This window comes from Narcine bancroftii, chromosome 5 (assembly GCF_036971445.1).
Source record: "Narcine bancroftii isolate sNarBan1 chromosome 5, sNarBan1.hap1, whole genome shotgun sequence".
In the NCBI taxonomy this organism is placed as follows: Eukaryota; Metazoa; Chordata; class Chondrichthyes; order Torpediniformes; family Narcinidae; genus Narcine; species Narcine bancroftii.
This window is the reverse complement of record NC_091473.1, coordinates 37992061-38007880: the sequence shown is the minus strand read 5'-3', so window position 1 is coordinate 38007880 and position 15820 is coordinate 37992061. Positions and strand designations below refer to the sequence as shown.

The 15820-nt window shown below is 37.9% G+C and overlaps 1 protein-coding gene across 4 annotated transcripts in view; it reads left to right on the top strand.

Annotated features, from left to right (window-relative positions):
- The window catches only part of LOC138763274 (ataxin-7), a 132313-nt gene that overhangs the window by 59201 nt on the left and 57292 nt on the right, over positions 1-15820 (top strand). For 3 of the 4 annotated variants that reach the window (XM_069937144.1, XM_069937145.1, XM_069937146.1), the window contains one exon: positions 3974-4078. In XM_069937144.1, coding sequence (XP_069793245.1) covers positions 3974-4078 — 105 coding nt within the window. Of the gene's footprint in view, positions 1-3973; positions 4079-15820 lie in introns of those variants that run through there. The other variant, XM_069937147.1, reaches the window with a different exon arrangement.

Genomic DNA, 15820 nt, shown 5'->3' with positions numbered 1-15820 from the left:
GGTATTGTTGCTGGGGCTTCCATAGTATTGACAATAGCTAAATACTTATGTAATGTGATTTCTCAGTTCTTTTGGTGTTAATTTTTCTATACTAGTGGAATACTATGGTGAAACATGTAAACGTCCAATTTATTGTTTTGAAGAACTATGATTGAATGAGCAGAATTTTTATGAAAAATTCTTGTTTTTCTATTTCATCTCCCATCTATCTCCAGAGCTCTGCAAAAATTAAAGCAGAAAATTCAGCATCTCTCTATCATGTTTTTTCAACTAACTTTTGCACTCATCAAAATAAACTGACAATTGTGAATTTCCTGGAGTGGATAATTTCACATTTTGGCTTGGTGCAGCAGCTAAATGAACTGACAATTATTTTTCCCTTCCCTACTGTTGTGTCTGCCTTTGTTTAAGGGTTCTGTTGCTGTTCGATGTTTAGTGACCCGTAATATAGAGCCTGGCTCCCATAGCCCTATTAGTGTGTTTGCACTCTTGATATTGAACTGTGTTGAATTAGAGTTGGGTGTGTATTCAGATGAATTGTTAATGCGGTACCAGACTGGCTTAGTACACAATCCAAGTCAGGATGACTTGCCTAATATTATTACTTGCAGCTTATTAGAATTTCTTATTGAAGTGATGTTCAGCCCTGATGCACATAGCTATAGATGGGTTAAGTTTGGGCCTGAGTCTTTTCCTGCCTGCTGTAGCCTTCAGGAAGATGGATGAAAAATGTCGTGCTTGCTGACTTTAAATGAGGTTTTGCAAGATAGCATATATTTACTGTAATTAAACAGTAACTTTTGCAGCGAGGGCATCTTGCTGTTCTTTATAGGACTTTTGAGAAATAGAAAAATTATGGTTCGCAATATTAGATATGATAGCTGAGCAAAAGCTTGGTAATACAAGTTCTAAGGACCATCTTCAAGAAGCGAAGTGACAGAATTTTAAAGTACAGAAGGCCACCATTGGTGCAGTAATTAAATTTGGGAATGACACAATGTGAAATAAAAGGTACGATTTTATAGGAGGTGCTTGGGGATTGAAATATTTAATTTGTGGGCTGCCATTTACACGTTGGTTCTATTAACAGTACATTACAAGAGGTGAAGCTTCCTGAGTTGATCTGAATTAGACCACAATTGTAAATGTAGAGAAAACAAATATTGGGTGATTTAATTTAAAATAAATATTTGTGATATTGGATGCCAATAACATGGTCACATAACACTGATTTCTTTTCTCCTGCCAAGTTTTACCTCTTAAATGTGCAGATCTTGCTAAGTCACAAAGTGTAGTATGGATTGTAGAATTTAGTGTGTGCAAACGTGAGGCAGAGGAAGAAGTGCTCATTTTAATTTATTTAAAATGGTGAATAAATTATTTTTAAATTTGAAGTTTTATGTCTGGATGGGGAATACACCCAAATTTATAACAAAAATGTACTATGCACTGTAGAGCAAAAGTGCAGAAGTAGAGGGAAAGATGGGAGTCGGACTTGGGTGTGGTGTTTCTAGAAAGAAGCTGGTCAGATGGGTGTAAGGACAGCATGACATTAATTATAAATGCAAGATATGTACTGGTTTTAAGTATATTTTTTTACACCAATTCTATCTTACCCCACAAATGTTACACAGATCAAAATCTGAAATTTTAGAGATGTGTTTCAAATGTGGGACTGACAGGAACGTTTTTACGTGCCCATAGTCGTGTGTGAAAGTGAGGCCAATTTAGCAAGAAATTGCAGAAAAATTAACCTGGGTAACAGGAGTGGCCTTCACGGGCAACTCAGAGTTATATCTATTAGGTAATTTCATGGAAATAAGTGACAAATTGACCAAATATCAAATCTCATTTATAAAAATAACACTGACAGTTAGTGAAAAAATGTATTGTGAGCACTTGGAAGTCTGACTCCCTTCTACTCATAACGTATGGACCGTGGAAAAGAACAGCTGTATACCTGTGTGGGGAAAAAGAATCACACGTAAAGAATAAATATGACACTTCTGTAAAGATCTGGCAGCCATACTTGGGCCACATAAGAGCCCAAATACAGTAATAAAAAGGAATAAAAAAGGTAACTATTATACAAAAATGTTGTTTCTGCAACTGTCCCCTATAATTCTTAAAATATATGTAAGCTCTGACGGTGAACAGATGTATGTATGGAAGGTGGGGGGGAGGGAGGGAGGGATTGTTTTGTTTTTGAATGAGAAAAAAATTTGTATATTTAAAATGTTATTATGTATATTTAAAAAAAAACAAAAAATAAAATATAAAAAAAATGGAAGTGTTATGTAGAGATAGATGCCAGTGTAGGAACATGTGGCTTGTGGGAGTTTTGTGAACATCTGGGTGATTGCAGGCAACTTTAATTCGAATAAATGCTTATAACTTGAATCTTTTTGACTGGAGTTGCTAATGTCATGCAGTTTCAAGGAAGAGGGAAAATGTGACGCTATTTTCAACCTGGAGAGAGTTGTACCTCTTTGCTGTGATTTAATAGTTACCAAATTCAGGAGAGAGTGGTTGTGACTTGGCTAAGGTAAATCACTGTACATCTGTGGAGAATAATCTTTGCTATTTTTCACAATACTGCCATTCTGCCAGAACCTGTTGCTCTTCTTCCTTTCTGCAACTTGCATGCTTCTCTTTTCACATCCCATGTCCCTTCAGATATAAACCTTTCTACATGCTAATAGGGGCATCATCATTTTAACTCTTGTCTGTTTGTTTATATGCTCTTAATTAGCAAATTCCACAAAATTGGGGTTTATTCTTCTTTGGCTTGGCTTCGCGGACGAAGATTTATGGAGGGGGTAAAAAGTCCACGTCAGCTGCAGGCTCGTTTGTGGCTGACAAGTCCGATGCGGGACAGGCAGACACGATTGCAGCGGTTGCAGGGGAAAATTGGTTGGTTGGGGTTGGGTGTTGGGTTTTTCCTCCTTTGCCTTTTGTCAGTGAGGTGGGCTCTGCGGTCTTCTTCAAAGGAGGTTGCTGCCCACCAAACTGTGAGGCGCCAAGATGCACGGTTTGAGGCGATATCAGCCCACTGGCGGTGGTCAATGTGGCAGGCACCAAGAGATTTATTAGATGTATTAATAATATACTTTATAAGTATCACATTCCATATCTAGTGCTACCATTATGTATAATCTTAATGCAGCAAGTTTTCAGCATTTCAGTTCATTACACTGCTACCGTTTGTTTTGTATGGTTATATAAAATGATATTGCTGAATCATTGCTGTGTTGGTGTTACGGAATATGTGAATAAGCAAAATTTGAATCAGCTTCTTCAAATAAGTTGAGACTTATCTGAGGTTAGATATTTTGTTTTGCCAACATTGGCAGTGGGATGGAAATGACCAATTCTGTATGCACGTTTGTGATTTGGGTATCCTAATCCATGAACAAACAAATATTGTGGAAATTGAGTTGCATTCTCTAGCATTTGTGTCAAATGAGTTTCTTGAGCAGGTAAATCCACCATCATGGCATGCGTTGCTCTGTTGACTTGCTGTGGACAGCAGGCGGCTGGTGCTCACAGTATTTGGTCTGCATATGTCTGTAACCAATAAAATTATCAGTAGCTTGGCTTTGAGAAGAATTGGAAGTAAAAGGCAAATAGAGAATTTTTACTTGGTATTTTAAACTTGAAGCTGAACTGTTCTCTCATTGTGTATGCAACTTTGAAGCAATTTATTTTGCCTAATCCTTGGCTGATACAATTTTAAAAATTGGCTGCATGTTAAAAGATTGTAATTTAAGAAAGCATGCAGTTGTCGGTTGTTAAAGATGTTTTAGATTAATGTGTTAAATTTTCTCAGCATTAATATGCATGTAATTTAATATTGAGCACTAAGTTTAAAAGTATAGAATACACTTTTAATGCAGTAGGATTTTATTTTTCAAGATATCAAAAAGGCATAATTAATGAAAGGCATAATTTAATCCTGTTTTTTTTTCCACAGATATGCCAATATTTGGTCATTGTCCAGCACATGATGATTTTTATCTGGTGATGTGTGATCATTGTAATCAGGTTGTAAAGCCCCAGGCCTTTCAAGCACATTATGGTGAGTTCAGAGTTTACTCTTAATGTATTTGGGGGGGTGGGGGGGGAGGTGGGGGAGGAATGATTCTATTTGTAGGTTTTGTTGATGCAGGAAGGTAAGCTCCCCAAATTTTCCTACACAATTATATGTCTTCTGCAAACTTTACCTCTGACAATGTGTGTGCATTGGTGTTCTTGGAAGCTGATCTCATTTGCTTAGTTGCCCTACTGAATGAATGTGATAAAAGATTACCATGGACATTAGGAAAAGCCTGGTTTTTATAAGTAGTAGGGTTGGGAAATGAATTTCAGACACAAGGCTTCATAGTTTATTTATTCATCAAAATAAAGTCTGAATTTAATGCAAATCTTAATTCATAGTGTTCAAAGTAGAACACTATGATGTCCACGGTTTCCTGAAAATGATTTTAGTTTACAATTCAAACCAAACTGTTGCTGAGATTTGGTCTATCGGTACACAATTCATTTTCTAGGTCACAAATTGGTTTTGTTTTGCCATGAGGTGTGATTGTGAAACTGAGTGGGACATTTGCTGGAAGTTGATGCTTTATTCAAACCTTTCAATGTGGATGATTGTTTATAAAATATTCCGATATTAAAATATTCGTGGTGTTCCAACAACTTGAGTTTAATCAGATTTGGCCTTCCTTCACTGTGAAGTTTACTTGCATTATTTTGTAAAGCCTAAAACACTTGTATAACCATCTGGAATAAATCATTTTCATTAAGCTGATAAGAAGGAATTGCCAATGTCTTAACTATTGGCTTTACTGATTAATCGCCAGTGGAAAAATACTACATGGGTTAGGGGTTTTTTTTCAGGGGGGGCAGGTGGAGGGTGTGGGGGGGAGTTGCCTAATTCTGTACGACAAAAGTATTTTTCAATTTGGTGACCAAATATTTGGGTCATTTGCCTGAAATGAAAACTTTAAAAAAAAAAAAAAAATCTTTAAAAGATTCCTGTTTTAAGAACTTTGGAAATACAAGCAGGAATGGGCCATTTAGCCTGTCAATTCTAATAAGATCATGGCAGATCTGGCTGTGGACTCTGCTTCACCTACCTGCCTTTTCCCCCATAAACCTTAATTCCTGTACTATGCAAAAATACATCTGTCTTAAATATATTTGGAATCCATTGACAGATTCATTTGGTGGATTTTTCACCATTTAATTAATAATCTGGAACTTCCTATTTTTCTATCCAAATTGGATGACCTCTCATTTACCAATATCCACCAGACCTGTACTCATTTATTTAACCTATTCATATCTTTCTGCAGACTTTCCATATCCTCTGCACAACTTTTTTCCCTCTCAATTTAGCGTTATCAACAAATTTGGATTTGTGACTAAATCGTGACTATATTGTGAACAGTTGTGCCAGGAACAGACCTCTGGGTTCATCATTAAAATGTCCATTTATCCCAACTCTGCTTTCCATTTGTTAACCAATTCCTTTTCCATGCTAATCTATACCCCTCCCAACCCTGGCTCCATGCATCTTTATTTTATTGATGTCTTTTATGCAGCATCTAATCAAATGCCTTCTTGAAATCCAAGTATACAATATCCATCTACTCCCATTATTAAAACACTGCTGCTGGAGGAACTCAGCAGGTCTCGCAGAGTCCGTAGGAGGTAAAGATGTATGACTAATATTTTGGTCCTGAGCCCTTCTACCTTGAGAAAGGGTTCAAGCCTGAAACGTTAGTTATATAGCTTTACCTCTCATGGACACTGTGAGACCTGCTGAGTTCCTCCAGTATTTGTGTTTTCACTATAATCACAGTGCCTGCAGACTTTTGTGTTTCACTCTGTTTACTTCTTGTATCTGCAAAGAACTCCAGTTAATTTGTCAAACAGGACCTGTCCTTCCCAGATCCATGCTGTATCTGCCTGATGGAGCAATTTGTATCCAGATGTTTTGCTATTTCTTGCTTAATGATGTAAGGATTTTCCTGAATACAGATATTAAAGTAACTTGGCTATAGTTATGTTTTTGCCTACATCCTTTATAATTAAAAAAAACCATGATGTCACATTCATTGTATTCCAATCTGTTGGGACCTATCTAGAGAATTTTGGTCAATTATCATAAGTGACTTTACTTTAACTTCTGCCATTTATTTTATGACCCTAGGATTCATTCCACCAGGACCAGTGGACTTGTCAACCTTTTAGGCCCACTAATTTGCTCAGCACTACATCTTTAGTGATGTCAATTGTGCAGAGGTCCTTGCTTCCCACTCGATCCATAATCTCTCCCATTGCCCTCAACATGAAGCCCATCATAAAGTCGTTGTTCAAAACCTCTGCCTTAATTCACCATATTAATTCACCCTTTTTATCTTCTAAGAGACTAATGTTCACTTTAGGCACCCTTTTCTGCTTCATGTAATTATTAAAACGTTTACTGCAGTTTTGTATTTGATACCAGCTCCCTACTGTAATAAGTCCACCAGCATAAAATGCTTTTTGAACAAACTATGGTACAGGTACACAATCCTTTATCTGGACATTTAAAATCCGGAAATCTCCAAAAACCAGCATTTTTTTTTCCCCTGGTGGTGGTACGAGTGAGAGAGAGAGAGAGAGAGAGAGAGAGAGAGAGAGAGCAGCATGACTAGGTTGGGAGGAGGGGGAAGATGGCAGCATGATTCAGGTGGGCGCGGGAGGAGAGAGACGGAGTGCGATTCGGGCGGGCAAAGGGGGAGAGATGGCAGCTCGACTCAGGCGGGAGAGAAACGACAGTGCGACTCGGGTGGACGAGGGAGAGAGAGGCGCCAGTGCGACTGGAAATGGGTGGATATGGCAGCACAATTTGGGTGGGCTTAAAACTGGGGCAGCTGGCTTTTGTTCTGAAATCCAGAAATATCCGAAATTCGGAGCACACTGTCCTCCAAGGGTTCCAGGTAATGGATTGTGTATCTGTACTTAATATAAATTCTAATTTAGCACATTATAACACTAAACATTTCATTGTTTGTTTTTAAATTGTATATAACCCATCATGGTTGGTTCATTTAACCTTTTTTGAAAGAAAAGGTCTTGCCTGAGGCATTGCTTTAAAATATAACGACCAAGTTCTTTCATAATATTGCTGTTTTGATTTAAATTATTTTATGCATTGTTAAGATTTATCTTTGTGACTTTGAATACATCATAATATTTATTGATATCAAATTAAATTTAATTTGGAATTGTTTTAGACTTGTGTGTATTTTTTTTTGTATATATTTAGTGAAGTACATATAAAGATCTTTAATTGCTCCAAGAAAAACTTTGTGGATTAGAAAACAATATGTTCTTGAGGTCAGCATAATTTGTAGAGAGCAACAGCTAACATCCTGAAATTTGCTTCTGTACGTCAGGAATTGTTTTCCTTTTAATTCTTTTATTTGTGCCACAAAATTCAAGAAGCACAGGCTTTCATAATTGCTGATAGATCACTTGGGGTTTGATATACAGGTACATGATCCTTTATCCGGAAATCTAAAATCCAGAAAGCTCCAAAATTCGGCAAGTGGAGACCGGCGGTCGGGGGAGGCAGCCGGGCGAGGCGGCCGAGGGACCAGCGGTCGGGGGAGGCGGCTGAGGGACCAAGAGTTCCGGATAATGGATTGTGTACCTTATCTAACTGTCCTCTGTCTCCTTGTAACAATGAGTTGCATTTGTATAGCAGTTAAAATTTTATGGAGCCTGTAAATTATAAACTTAAGAATTTTGGAAGAGGAATGGAAATTAACAAGCCAAGGGTATATCTTTTTTAAAAAAAAAACAAGAATCCTTAAAAATGCAAGAATAGAACACACAGAAAGATGGGGACCAACATTGACCCCACGTGAAACTAGTGAAATGGAATGAACGGTCTGAATGGGGATTACACCCAAATCTATAACAAAAACCTATGTGCTCTCTAAAGTTAAACTGCAAAGCCAGGTTTACAGAGGTCAAGGCAAAGATGGGAGACAGACTTGGGTGTAGTAATTTCAGAAAGAAGCTGGTCAGATTGGTCTATGGACAACATGACATCAATTATAAATGCAAGCTATGGAGTAGTTCAGTATAATTTTTTGCACCAATGATATCTTACTCCACAGAAGTTACAAAGATCAAAAGTTGAAATTTCAGAGATGTATTTCAGATGTAGGACTGAAATAGAAACTTTTCGACATGCTACATAGTCGTGTGTAAAGGTGAGGTCATTTTGACAAGATATTGTAGGAAAATTTAACCAGGATAACAGGAGTGGCCTTTGTGGATGACCCCGAGCTTTATCTAACAGGCAATTTTATTGAAATAAGCAACAAATTGACTAAATATCAAATCTCATTTATAAAAATAGCACTGACGGAAGCAAAACAAAATATATTGTGTTCACTTGGAAGTCCGACTCCCCTTTACTTATAATGCAATGGACTGTGGAACTGAACAGCTGTGGAACTGAACAGCTATGGAAAAATAAATCACAATTTAAAGAATAAATATGACACTTTTGTAAAGATCTGGCAGCCATAACTGGACCACATAGGGGCCCAAATACAATAACGGAAAGGAATATAAATGCTGATATTATACATACCTAAAGGTGATTCCCCAAATTGTATTCCATGTATTTAAAAGATATGCAAGCTCTGATGGTGTGTGGATCTGTATGTATAGAAGAGGGGAGGGAGGAAATGTTTTGTTTTTGTTGTTGTTTGTAATATGTTATTGAAGATTTTATTATGTATATTTTTTAAATAAATAAATAATCAGAAAAGAATAGAACATGAAATAATGAGATTATACAAATATGGTATGCTTAAGACATGATATAATGAATTCCTTATAAAATGAATAATGACTTCTGGAATAGATGGAAAAAGAGGGGAAAAACCTGGAATCATTTAAGGTTCAAATTTGCTATTCCAATTTTTCATTCCTCTATAGTGAAGACTCAATTAAATGGCTTGTTTTCTGCTTTCTTGGGTTGTGATCTTGTAAGTTGGAACATAAAGCAAAGAACTTTGCAGAAGAGTATAGGCCCTTCAGTCCACTATGTTGTGCCGACCTATGTAGACCTACTCCACAACAATCTAATTTTCCCTTCTCATCCATGACCTATTCTTGAATCCATGTGCCTATTGGAGAGCTTTTGAATGTTTTCACTATAAAACTTAGCAACATTCTATTTAGGCCAGGATCATGCACAACTTGAGCAGCATACATTTTGGTATTTGGTGAAAAACAAAATTGCGCGAGGGAATATTTTGCAAGCCACTCTGAGTCAGAATATGGAAGGAAGAAGGATGGACTTAAGACTTGATGATGTCAAAATTCTGATCAAGGATCAGGCAAAGGAGCTGGCCTTGGATTCCATAAGAGGAGTGGAGCTTTCTCCACTGTCCACATCATCAGTGCTCAGGTTGAGATGATCATATTCAGGTTCTTGTGGGTAAATGTCTCTAATGACAAGTCCTGGTCCAACTAGCAATGGCCAGATAAGTGCACCAGTGCCTCTACTTCCTCAGAAGGTTGAGGAAATTCAGCATATCACCTGCATCCTTTAAGAATTTCTATAGAAGCAGTGCGATGAGAGGTGATAGAATTGATCAATGGCTTGCGAAATAAGATGCTGAGTAGCTATTCACTTTCTGAAAAATAAGAACCAACGGTTTTAGGCTTGGGGGGGAAGGCATCTTCTTCAGGATTTTGACTGGTCCTAATGAGATGCATTTTCACTCTCTGAATCTTCCACTTTTTCCACCATCATTACACAGGTCCAGACAACAACTAATAAAGATCAATAAATATTGTGGACATCAGTGGAAATACAGCCAATAGCATAGAATGCAGGGTTCTGGAAAGAGCTCATTTAAGGATAGAGCATAAGGCAACATTATGAGTGTGAGATGTGTTGAGGATTCTGATAACAGCTGGAAAGAAACACCTTGAATTTGGTGATGCATAATCTCATCTTCACCTTTTCTTCCTGAAGGGAGGAGGGAACAGAGAGTGAGGTCAGGATGGGTCTTTTCATAAGATGGCTGGTTTTCAGAGGTAGAAGAAAGTATAGATGAAATGGCGGGGGGGGGGGGGGGGGAAGCTGTGTATTGGAGGGGATTGTGCTCAAGTCTGACTGCCTTCAAAACATGCACTGGTCTTGGGCTGAGCACTTCCTGTGCCATGCAGTCGTGCATCTTGACAGGAAGCATTTGATGGTGCTTCTATAGAAATTCTTAAGGGATGCAGGTTATGTGCTGAATTTCCTCAACCTTCTGAGGAAGTAGAGGCACTGGTGCACTTATCTGGCCATTGCTAGTTGGACCAGGACATGTCATTGGAGACATTTACCCACAAGAACTTAAATATGATCATCTCAACCTGAGCACTGATGATGTGGACAGTGGAGAAAGCTCCACTCCTCTTGTGGAAAAAAAAATATTTTCAATAAATTCCTGTTTCTTGCAGAAAATGTAGCAAGGAAAACAGATTGGACAATTTAAAGAAAATAAAATTTCCTTAATGATAAAAATATTCATGGAATGCGAATTAGTATTTTGGAAGAACAACTATGACGATGTTTTATGTTAAAGCCGCTTTGATTACATTCAGACACTGAATGTATTCTGTCTATTTTTCCCCTCTTCCAGTCCTTTTTCCATTTTCACCCCCAGCCTGCACTGCTGTCAGCCACATGCTTTCTCTGCTCCAAATGGTCTATAAATGGGCAAGATGGAAGATGGTCAAAGCTGAAGGAGATGTAAAAATCCTAATTGCAATTTGAGCTATTGTTGCTCAGTTGAATAAACTCTAGTCATAATCTCAGGACACATTCATCATTTATTCTTGCATAAATAGGATGTGTTCTTGGAGTGTGAATCAACAGAAACTGCTATTGTGATTTGTTTTCTTTGTAAATGATTAATGGCACCCGGTTTACTGGAAACAAAATCGTGTTCTTGAGTATAATTGAGCTAAAATAAAAAAATATATAATTATATAACTTTAATACGACATTTAGCTGTTGGTTGAAGTATTTTTGTTTTCTTTCCAATTGAAAGAAGAATGATTGGAATGCTAAATACAATTTTATAGTGTAGTTTGTTTCATCTTGTATTTGTATGTGTGAGTTCTTAGACAACACATGGATGAAGTTGATGTAAACAACACCATGAGGCTGCAGCCACCATTACAGATCTAACATTACCTGCTCTGTGTCAGTCCCCTACTGGCAGCCAAGTCTAATCAAACAGGAATTATAATCAAGGCCCTGCTATCATTACATCTCCCTTTCATAAAACAAAAAATAGCTTACTTTTAACTGATATGTTTTCTTTGTATAACTCTGCAATTTTAACTTTAACATCAGGAACTTGCATTTTCATTATTATCAACATTGTTAACATTTTTAAAACTTGTTTTTTGTGTTTACATTTACATAAACTAAAACTTGAAGAGCAAATAAGATAGCACTTCTTCACTCTATAACAGGAGTCTTTAAGTTTGCTCAATGAGTCTCTTAGGAGGATTCACGTGTCTTGATGATCTCCTGAGTGATTATCCTTGAATCTGAGCTGCTGCCTCGGACAATGTCTTCTTAGCTGTATATTCAGGTTGTATCTGTCTTTCCATCTACTGTGGCTGGTCCCATTTGAAGATCTTGATGATTTCTTTGCAGAACAGCACCTTCATCTGTCTGAGTGGTGTATGAACTTGGTTGGACTTCACTAAGGACAGTTCCATTCTGAGTCTATAAGTTTGTTTTATCTTTTAGCCTTACTTGGTCACCAGTGTAGAATTCCGGTAGGTTTTTTGTTCCTCTGTCAAAGTAATACTTTTCCTTTTCTTTCTGTTGTTCTTTGAACTTCCTCACTTTCTCTCCCTCTTTTGTTTTTAGGAGGTTCTCCTGAATGGGTAGGTTTGATCTTAGCCTATGTCCCATAAGGAGTTGTGTTGGTGACATACCACACTCGAGCAGCGTTGTGTGGTACACTAACATGCTCTGGTAGAAGTCTGTTCCACTGCCTTTTGTCTTGTTCATCAGTCTTTTCACTGTCTGTACTGATTTTTACACTAGACCATTGGAATGTGGAAAATGAGAACTTGATGTGGTGTGTACAAAGTCCCACTCATTGGCAAACTGTCGGAACTTTAAATTGCAAAACTGCGGTCCATTGTCTGTGAAGACCTCGCTTGCCACGCCATTTCTGGAGAATATGGCTTTCATACCTGTTATTACAGCATCTGCAGTGGTGGTGTTCAGTTTACACACCTCTGGATACAGGGAGTAATAGTCCTTCCCTTGACATTTGAATAGGTCAGCGCCTACCTTCTGGTAAGGTCTGTACGGTGCTGGGTGTGGCTTTAGTGGTTCTGCAGGATATTTCCAGCATATTGTACAGTTTGACTCTTCATTTGTTATATCATTGTTGATTCTTGGCCAGTACATCACCTCTCAGGCTCCTTTCTTACACTTTTTGATTCTGAGATGTCCTCCATGGATCCTTTTCAGCATCTCTTTTCTCAGACTCTTTGGCATAAGGATTTTGCTTCTTTTGTAGATGATGTCATGAACCCCTGATAGTTCTGCCCTGCAGTTCCAGTACTCTGCAACGTCAGATGAGCAGTCCTGCTTCATGTTGGGCCATTCATCCAAGATGTTTCTTCTCAGTTTTCTCAGTGTTTCATCTTTGTTTGTTTCTGACTTTATGAGCTTCATTTTTGCATCTGATATGGGCTGTGCACTTGTGATCATGTCCACAATGGCATTCACGTCTTCATCCATTCTGGTGTTTGCGGGCTCTCTCGTGTCAACATCTCTAGACAACCTGTCTGCTGTGTACATTAGCTTACCCGGAGTGTACGTTCCATTCAGTGTATAGTGTTGCAGCCTAATCATCATTCTTTGTATTCTAAGTGGACATTCATTTAATGGCTTTTGGAACAATGCAATCAAGGGCTTATGGTCAGACTCTACACTGATTGCTTGTCCTGACACAAACTGATGAAATCTTTCACAGGCGAATGTGATGCTGAGCAGCTCCTTTCCAATTTGAGCGCATCGCGTCTCCGTGTCTGTCATTGAATGTGATGCATATGCAATGGGTTGCCAGTCATCATATTTTTTTGCAGAAGAACTGTACCGAGCCCACTATGTGATGGTCTGATGATATCTTGATGGGTCTCACTGGGGTGTAAAACCTCAGAACTGGTTCCTCTGGGAGCAGTTTCTTTAGTTCGTTCCATTTAGTGTTCTTTTCTGTTAGTTTCTCAATGGAATAATCTTTTCTGAAAGGTTGGATATTAATTTACCTATATAGTTAATCATTTCATTAAACCTCTATGCATTGTAGTCTTGGCATGTTCCCAATAGTGGAGACCTTTCTGGGATCTGATCTGATGCTCTCACTGCCAATAATATCTCCTACAAATGTTAGTTCTGTCACCCCAAGCTGGCATTTCTATCTATTTAGCTTCTGGTTTGCTTTCCTTGTTGTTTCCAGCACTTTCCTTAGTCTCTCATGCTCCATTCTCGTGGCTCTTCATATTGTGATGTTGACCATTGAGGTATCAACTCCGGGGGCGTGGCAAGATGGCGTAGAGTCTAGATGTGTAATCTCGACCTCTCTGGCCAGACTTTTAAGTACCCATTTTTTAACCCTTTGTTTTCAAGTTTAAACTTCTTAAATTTTAGTTTAAAGTATTAAGGAACTATTATGGCCATTAATGGCAAAAAGATTAAACCTCAAGTGCAGAAGAAGATACATTTTCGAAGTACTGAAGATTTGGAGCCTAAACAACTTGCTACAGCTTCAGATTTAATTTCTTCAGTGCCTAAACTACAAAGAATGCCTGAGGGAGATGAAAAAAAAATGTCTACTACTCACCAAGAGAAGGACAGCGCTGGAATTACCCGTTCTCTGGAGGAAGGTGCGTGTTCCCAAGAAGTGGATCCCGATTCTTACAGCCTGCCGATTTTAACGGAGGGAGCATGCAGGAAGACGATGCCATTGTCTGAAACGCTTCAGGAAGCATTTCAATCTGAAGATCTGGAATTCATCCGTGATTTTTTGAAAAAACTGCAAGCTGCGGGGGGAGACCAGCATCGACCCCCTGAGGAAGTCGGGTGCAGTCGCTGGGAGTCCAGACCCGCAGTAAGACCGTTAAAATGCCTGTTGTTGAGTTGCAGCAGGAGCTGCAGTTACCTGGTTCTGCCACTATGTTAGAGAAAGCAGGGCTGAGCTTTTCTGAATTACAATGTAAGCAGTTACATGCTGTCATTCAGCCTATAATGAATGAGTTGGCTCAAAGGATAAGTTCAGAATTGAATACAGTTAAAGTATGCGCAGAAGCATCTTGTGAAGATTTTTAAAAATTTCAGTCTGCTTTTTTGGAATGTCAACAAGTGGTTTCGAATACAGAAAAAGTGTTGAAGGTTGAAAAGTCCGTTATAGAATTGTGAGAACGTGAGAAGGAGTTAGAGAGGAAAATAGACTATCTGGAGAATCAAAGTAGAAGAAATAATGTGAAAATCGTTGGTTTGCCAGAAGGTATGGAAGGACAAGATCGTCTTCAGTTTTTTTACAGATTGGATCTCACAAGTACTAGGGCAAGAATTTTTTTCTGAAGGCTTGGTATTGGAAAGGGCTCATAGAACTTTAAGGAGATTATATTTACCTGGTCAGCCACCGAGACCTGTAATAATTCAATGTTTGAATTATTTGGATAGAGAAGTAATACTTCGACTGGCGGTGCAAAATGCGAGAAAACGACAAACTCCGTTATTTGATTCAGAATAGCAGAGTTTTTTTCTATCCTGATTGGAGTCAAGAGGTTATTCAACGTCGACGTCAATTTAATCCAGTTAAAGAAGTTTTGTGGCTTAAAGGTTAAAAGTCTACTTTTCGCTATCCGGCAGTGTTGAAGGTGTTTCATGGAGACTATCAATCTCGGTTTTTTGAGGATGATCAAGAAGCAATGATTTTTGCTGATTCATTGCCAGATATAAGAGGACAAAGACGTAGTCACTATTATCTCCTAAAGAAAAATCTGGTTGTTCTGGAAATGGTAGAAATGGGAAAAACGGGAATGAAAAGAATCCAACTTCTTTTGAAATGGGATCTCCGAGTTTGGAACCTCTTGGATGAATAGCAGAATCTTCTTATTCATATTTAACTTTTTACGTTATTATGATATTTTGAGATTTTTTTTGTTCAGCTAGGGAAGAAGAGATTTGTTCTAGGTTCTATTAGTCATCAGCCACTGGTGGATGATCCACACCCAAATTTTGTTTAGGGATTACTACCTTTTGGTAGGTTTATTTTTTTTGGGGGGGGGGGCCTTGTTAATTATTTTTTTTATTTATTTTCATTTTATCTAGCTTTTGTAATTTTTTTTCTCCTATTGGAGGGCCTATATACGATGATTTGAGTTTTTAAATGAAGATGTTATTGGTCTTTAGTAATATTAGTAGATATGCTACTTTTAATGTTTGAGGTTTACACAGTTCGATTAAGTGTAACGATGAGGGAGAGCTATGATATTGATAAGAATTCTTTGTTTCTTTATTTTTAAATTTGATCTTTGGTAAAATGTGTGTTTGGTAGTGATATGATTTTGCCTGAAATGACTAAATTTGAGGCTTTTCTTATGAAGGTACTAGAGAAGGGTTATATTTCATTTCTGTATTAAGTGTTATAGGATGGTATGGATAAAAAGGGTTGGGATAAATCCAAATCTGTATAAGACTAAAATACTT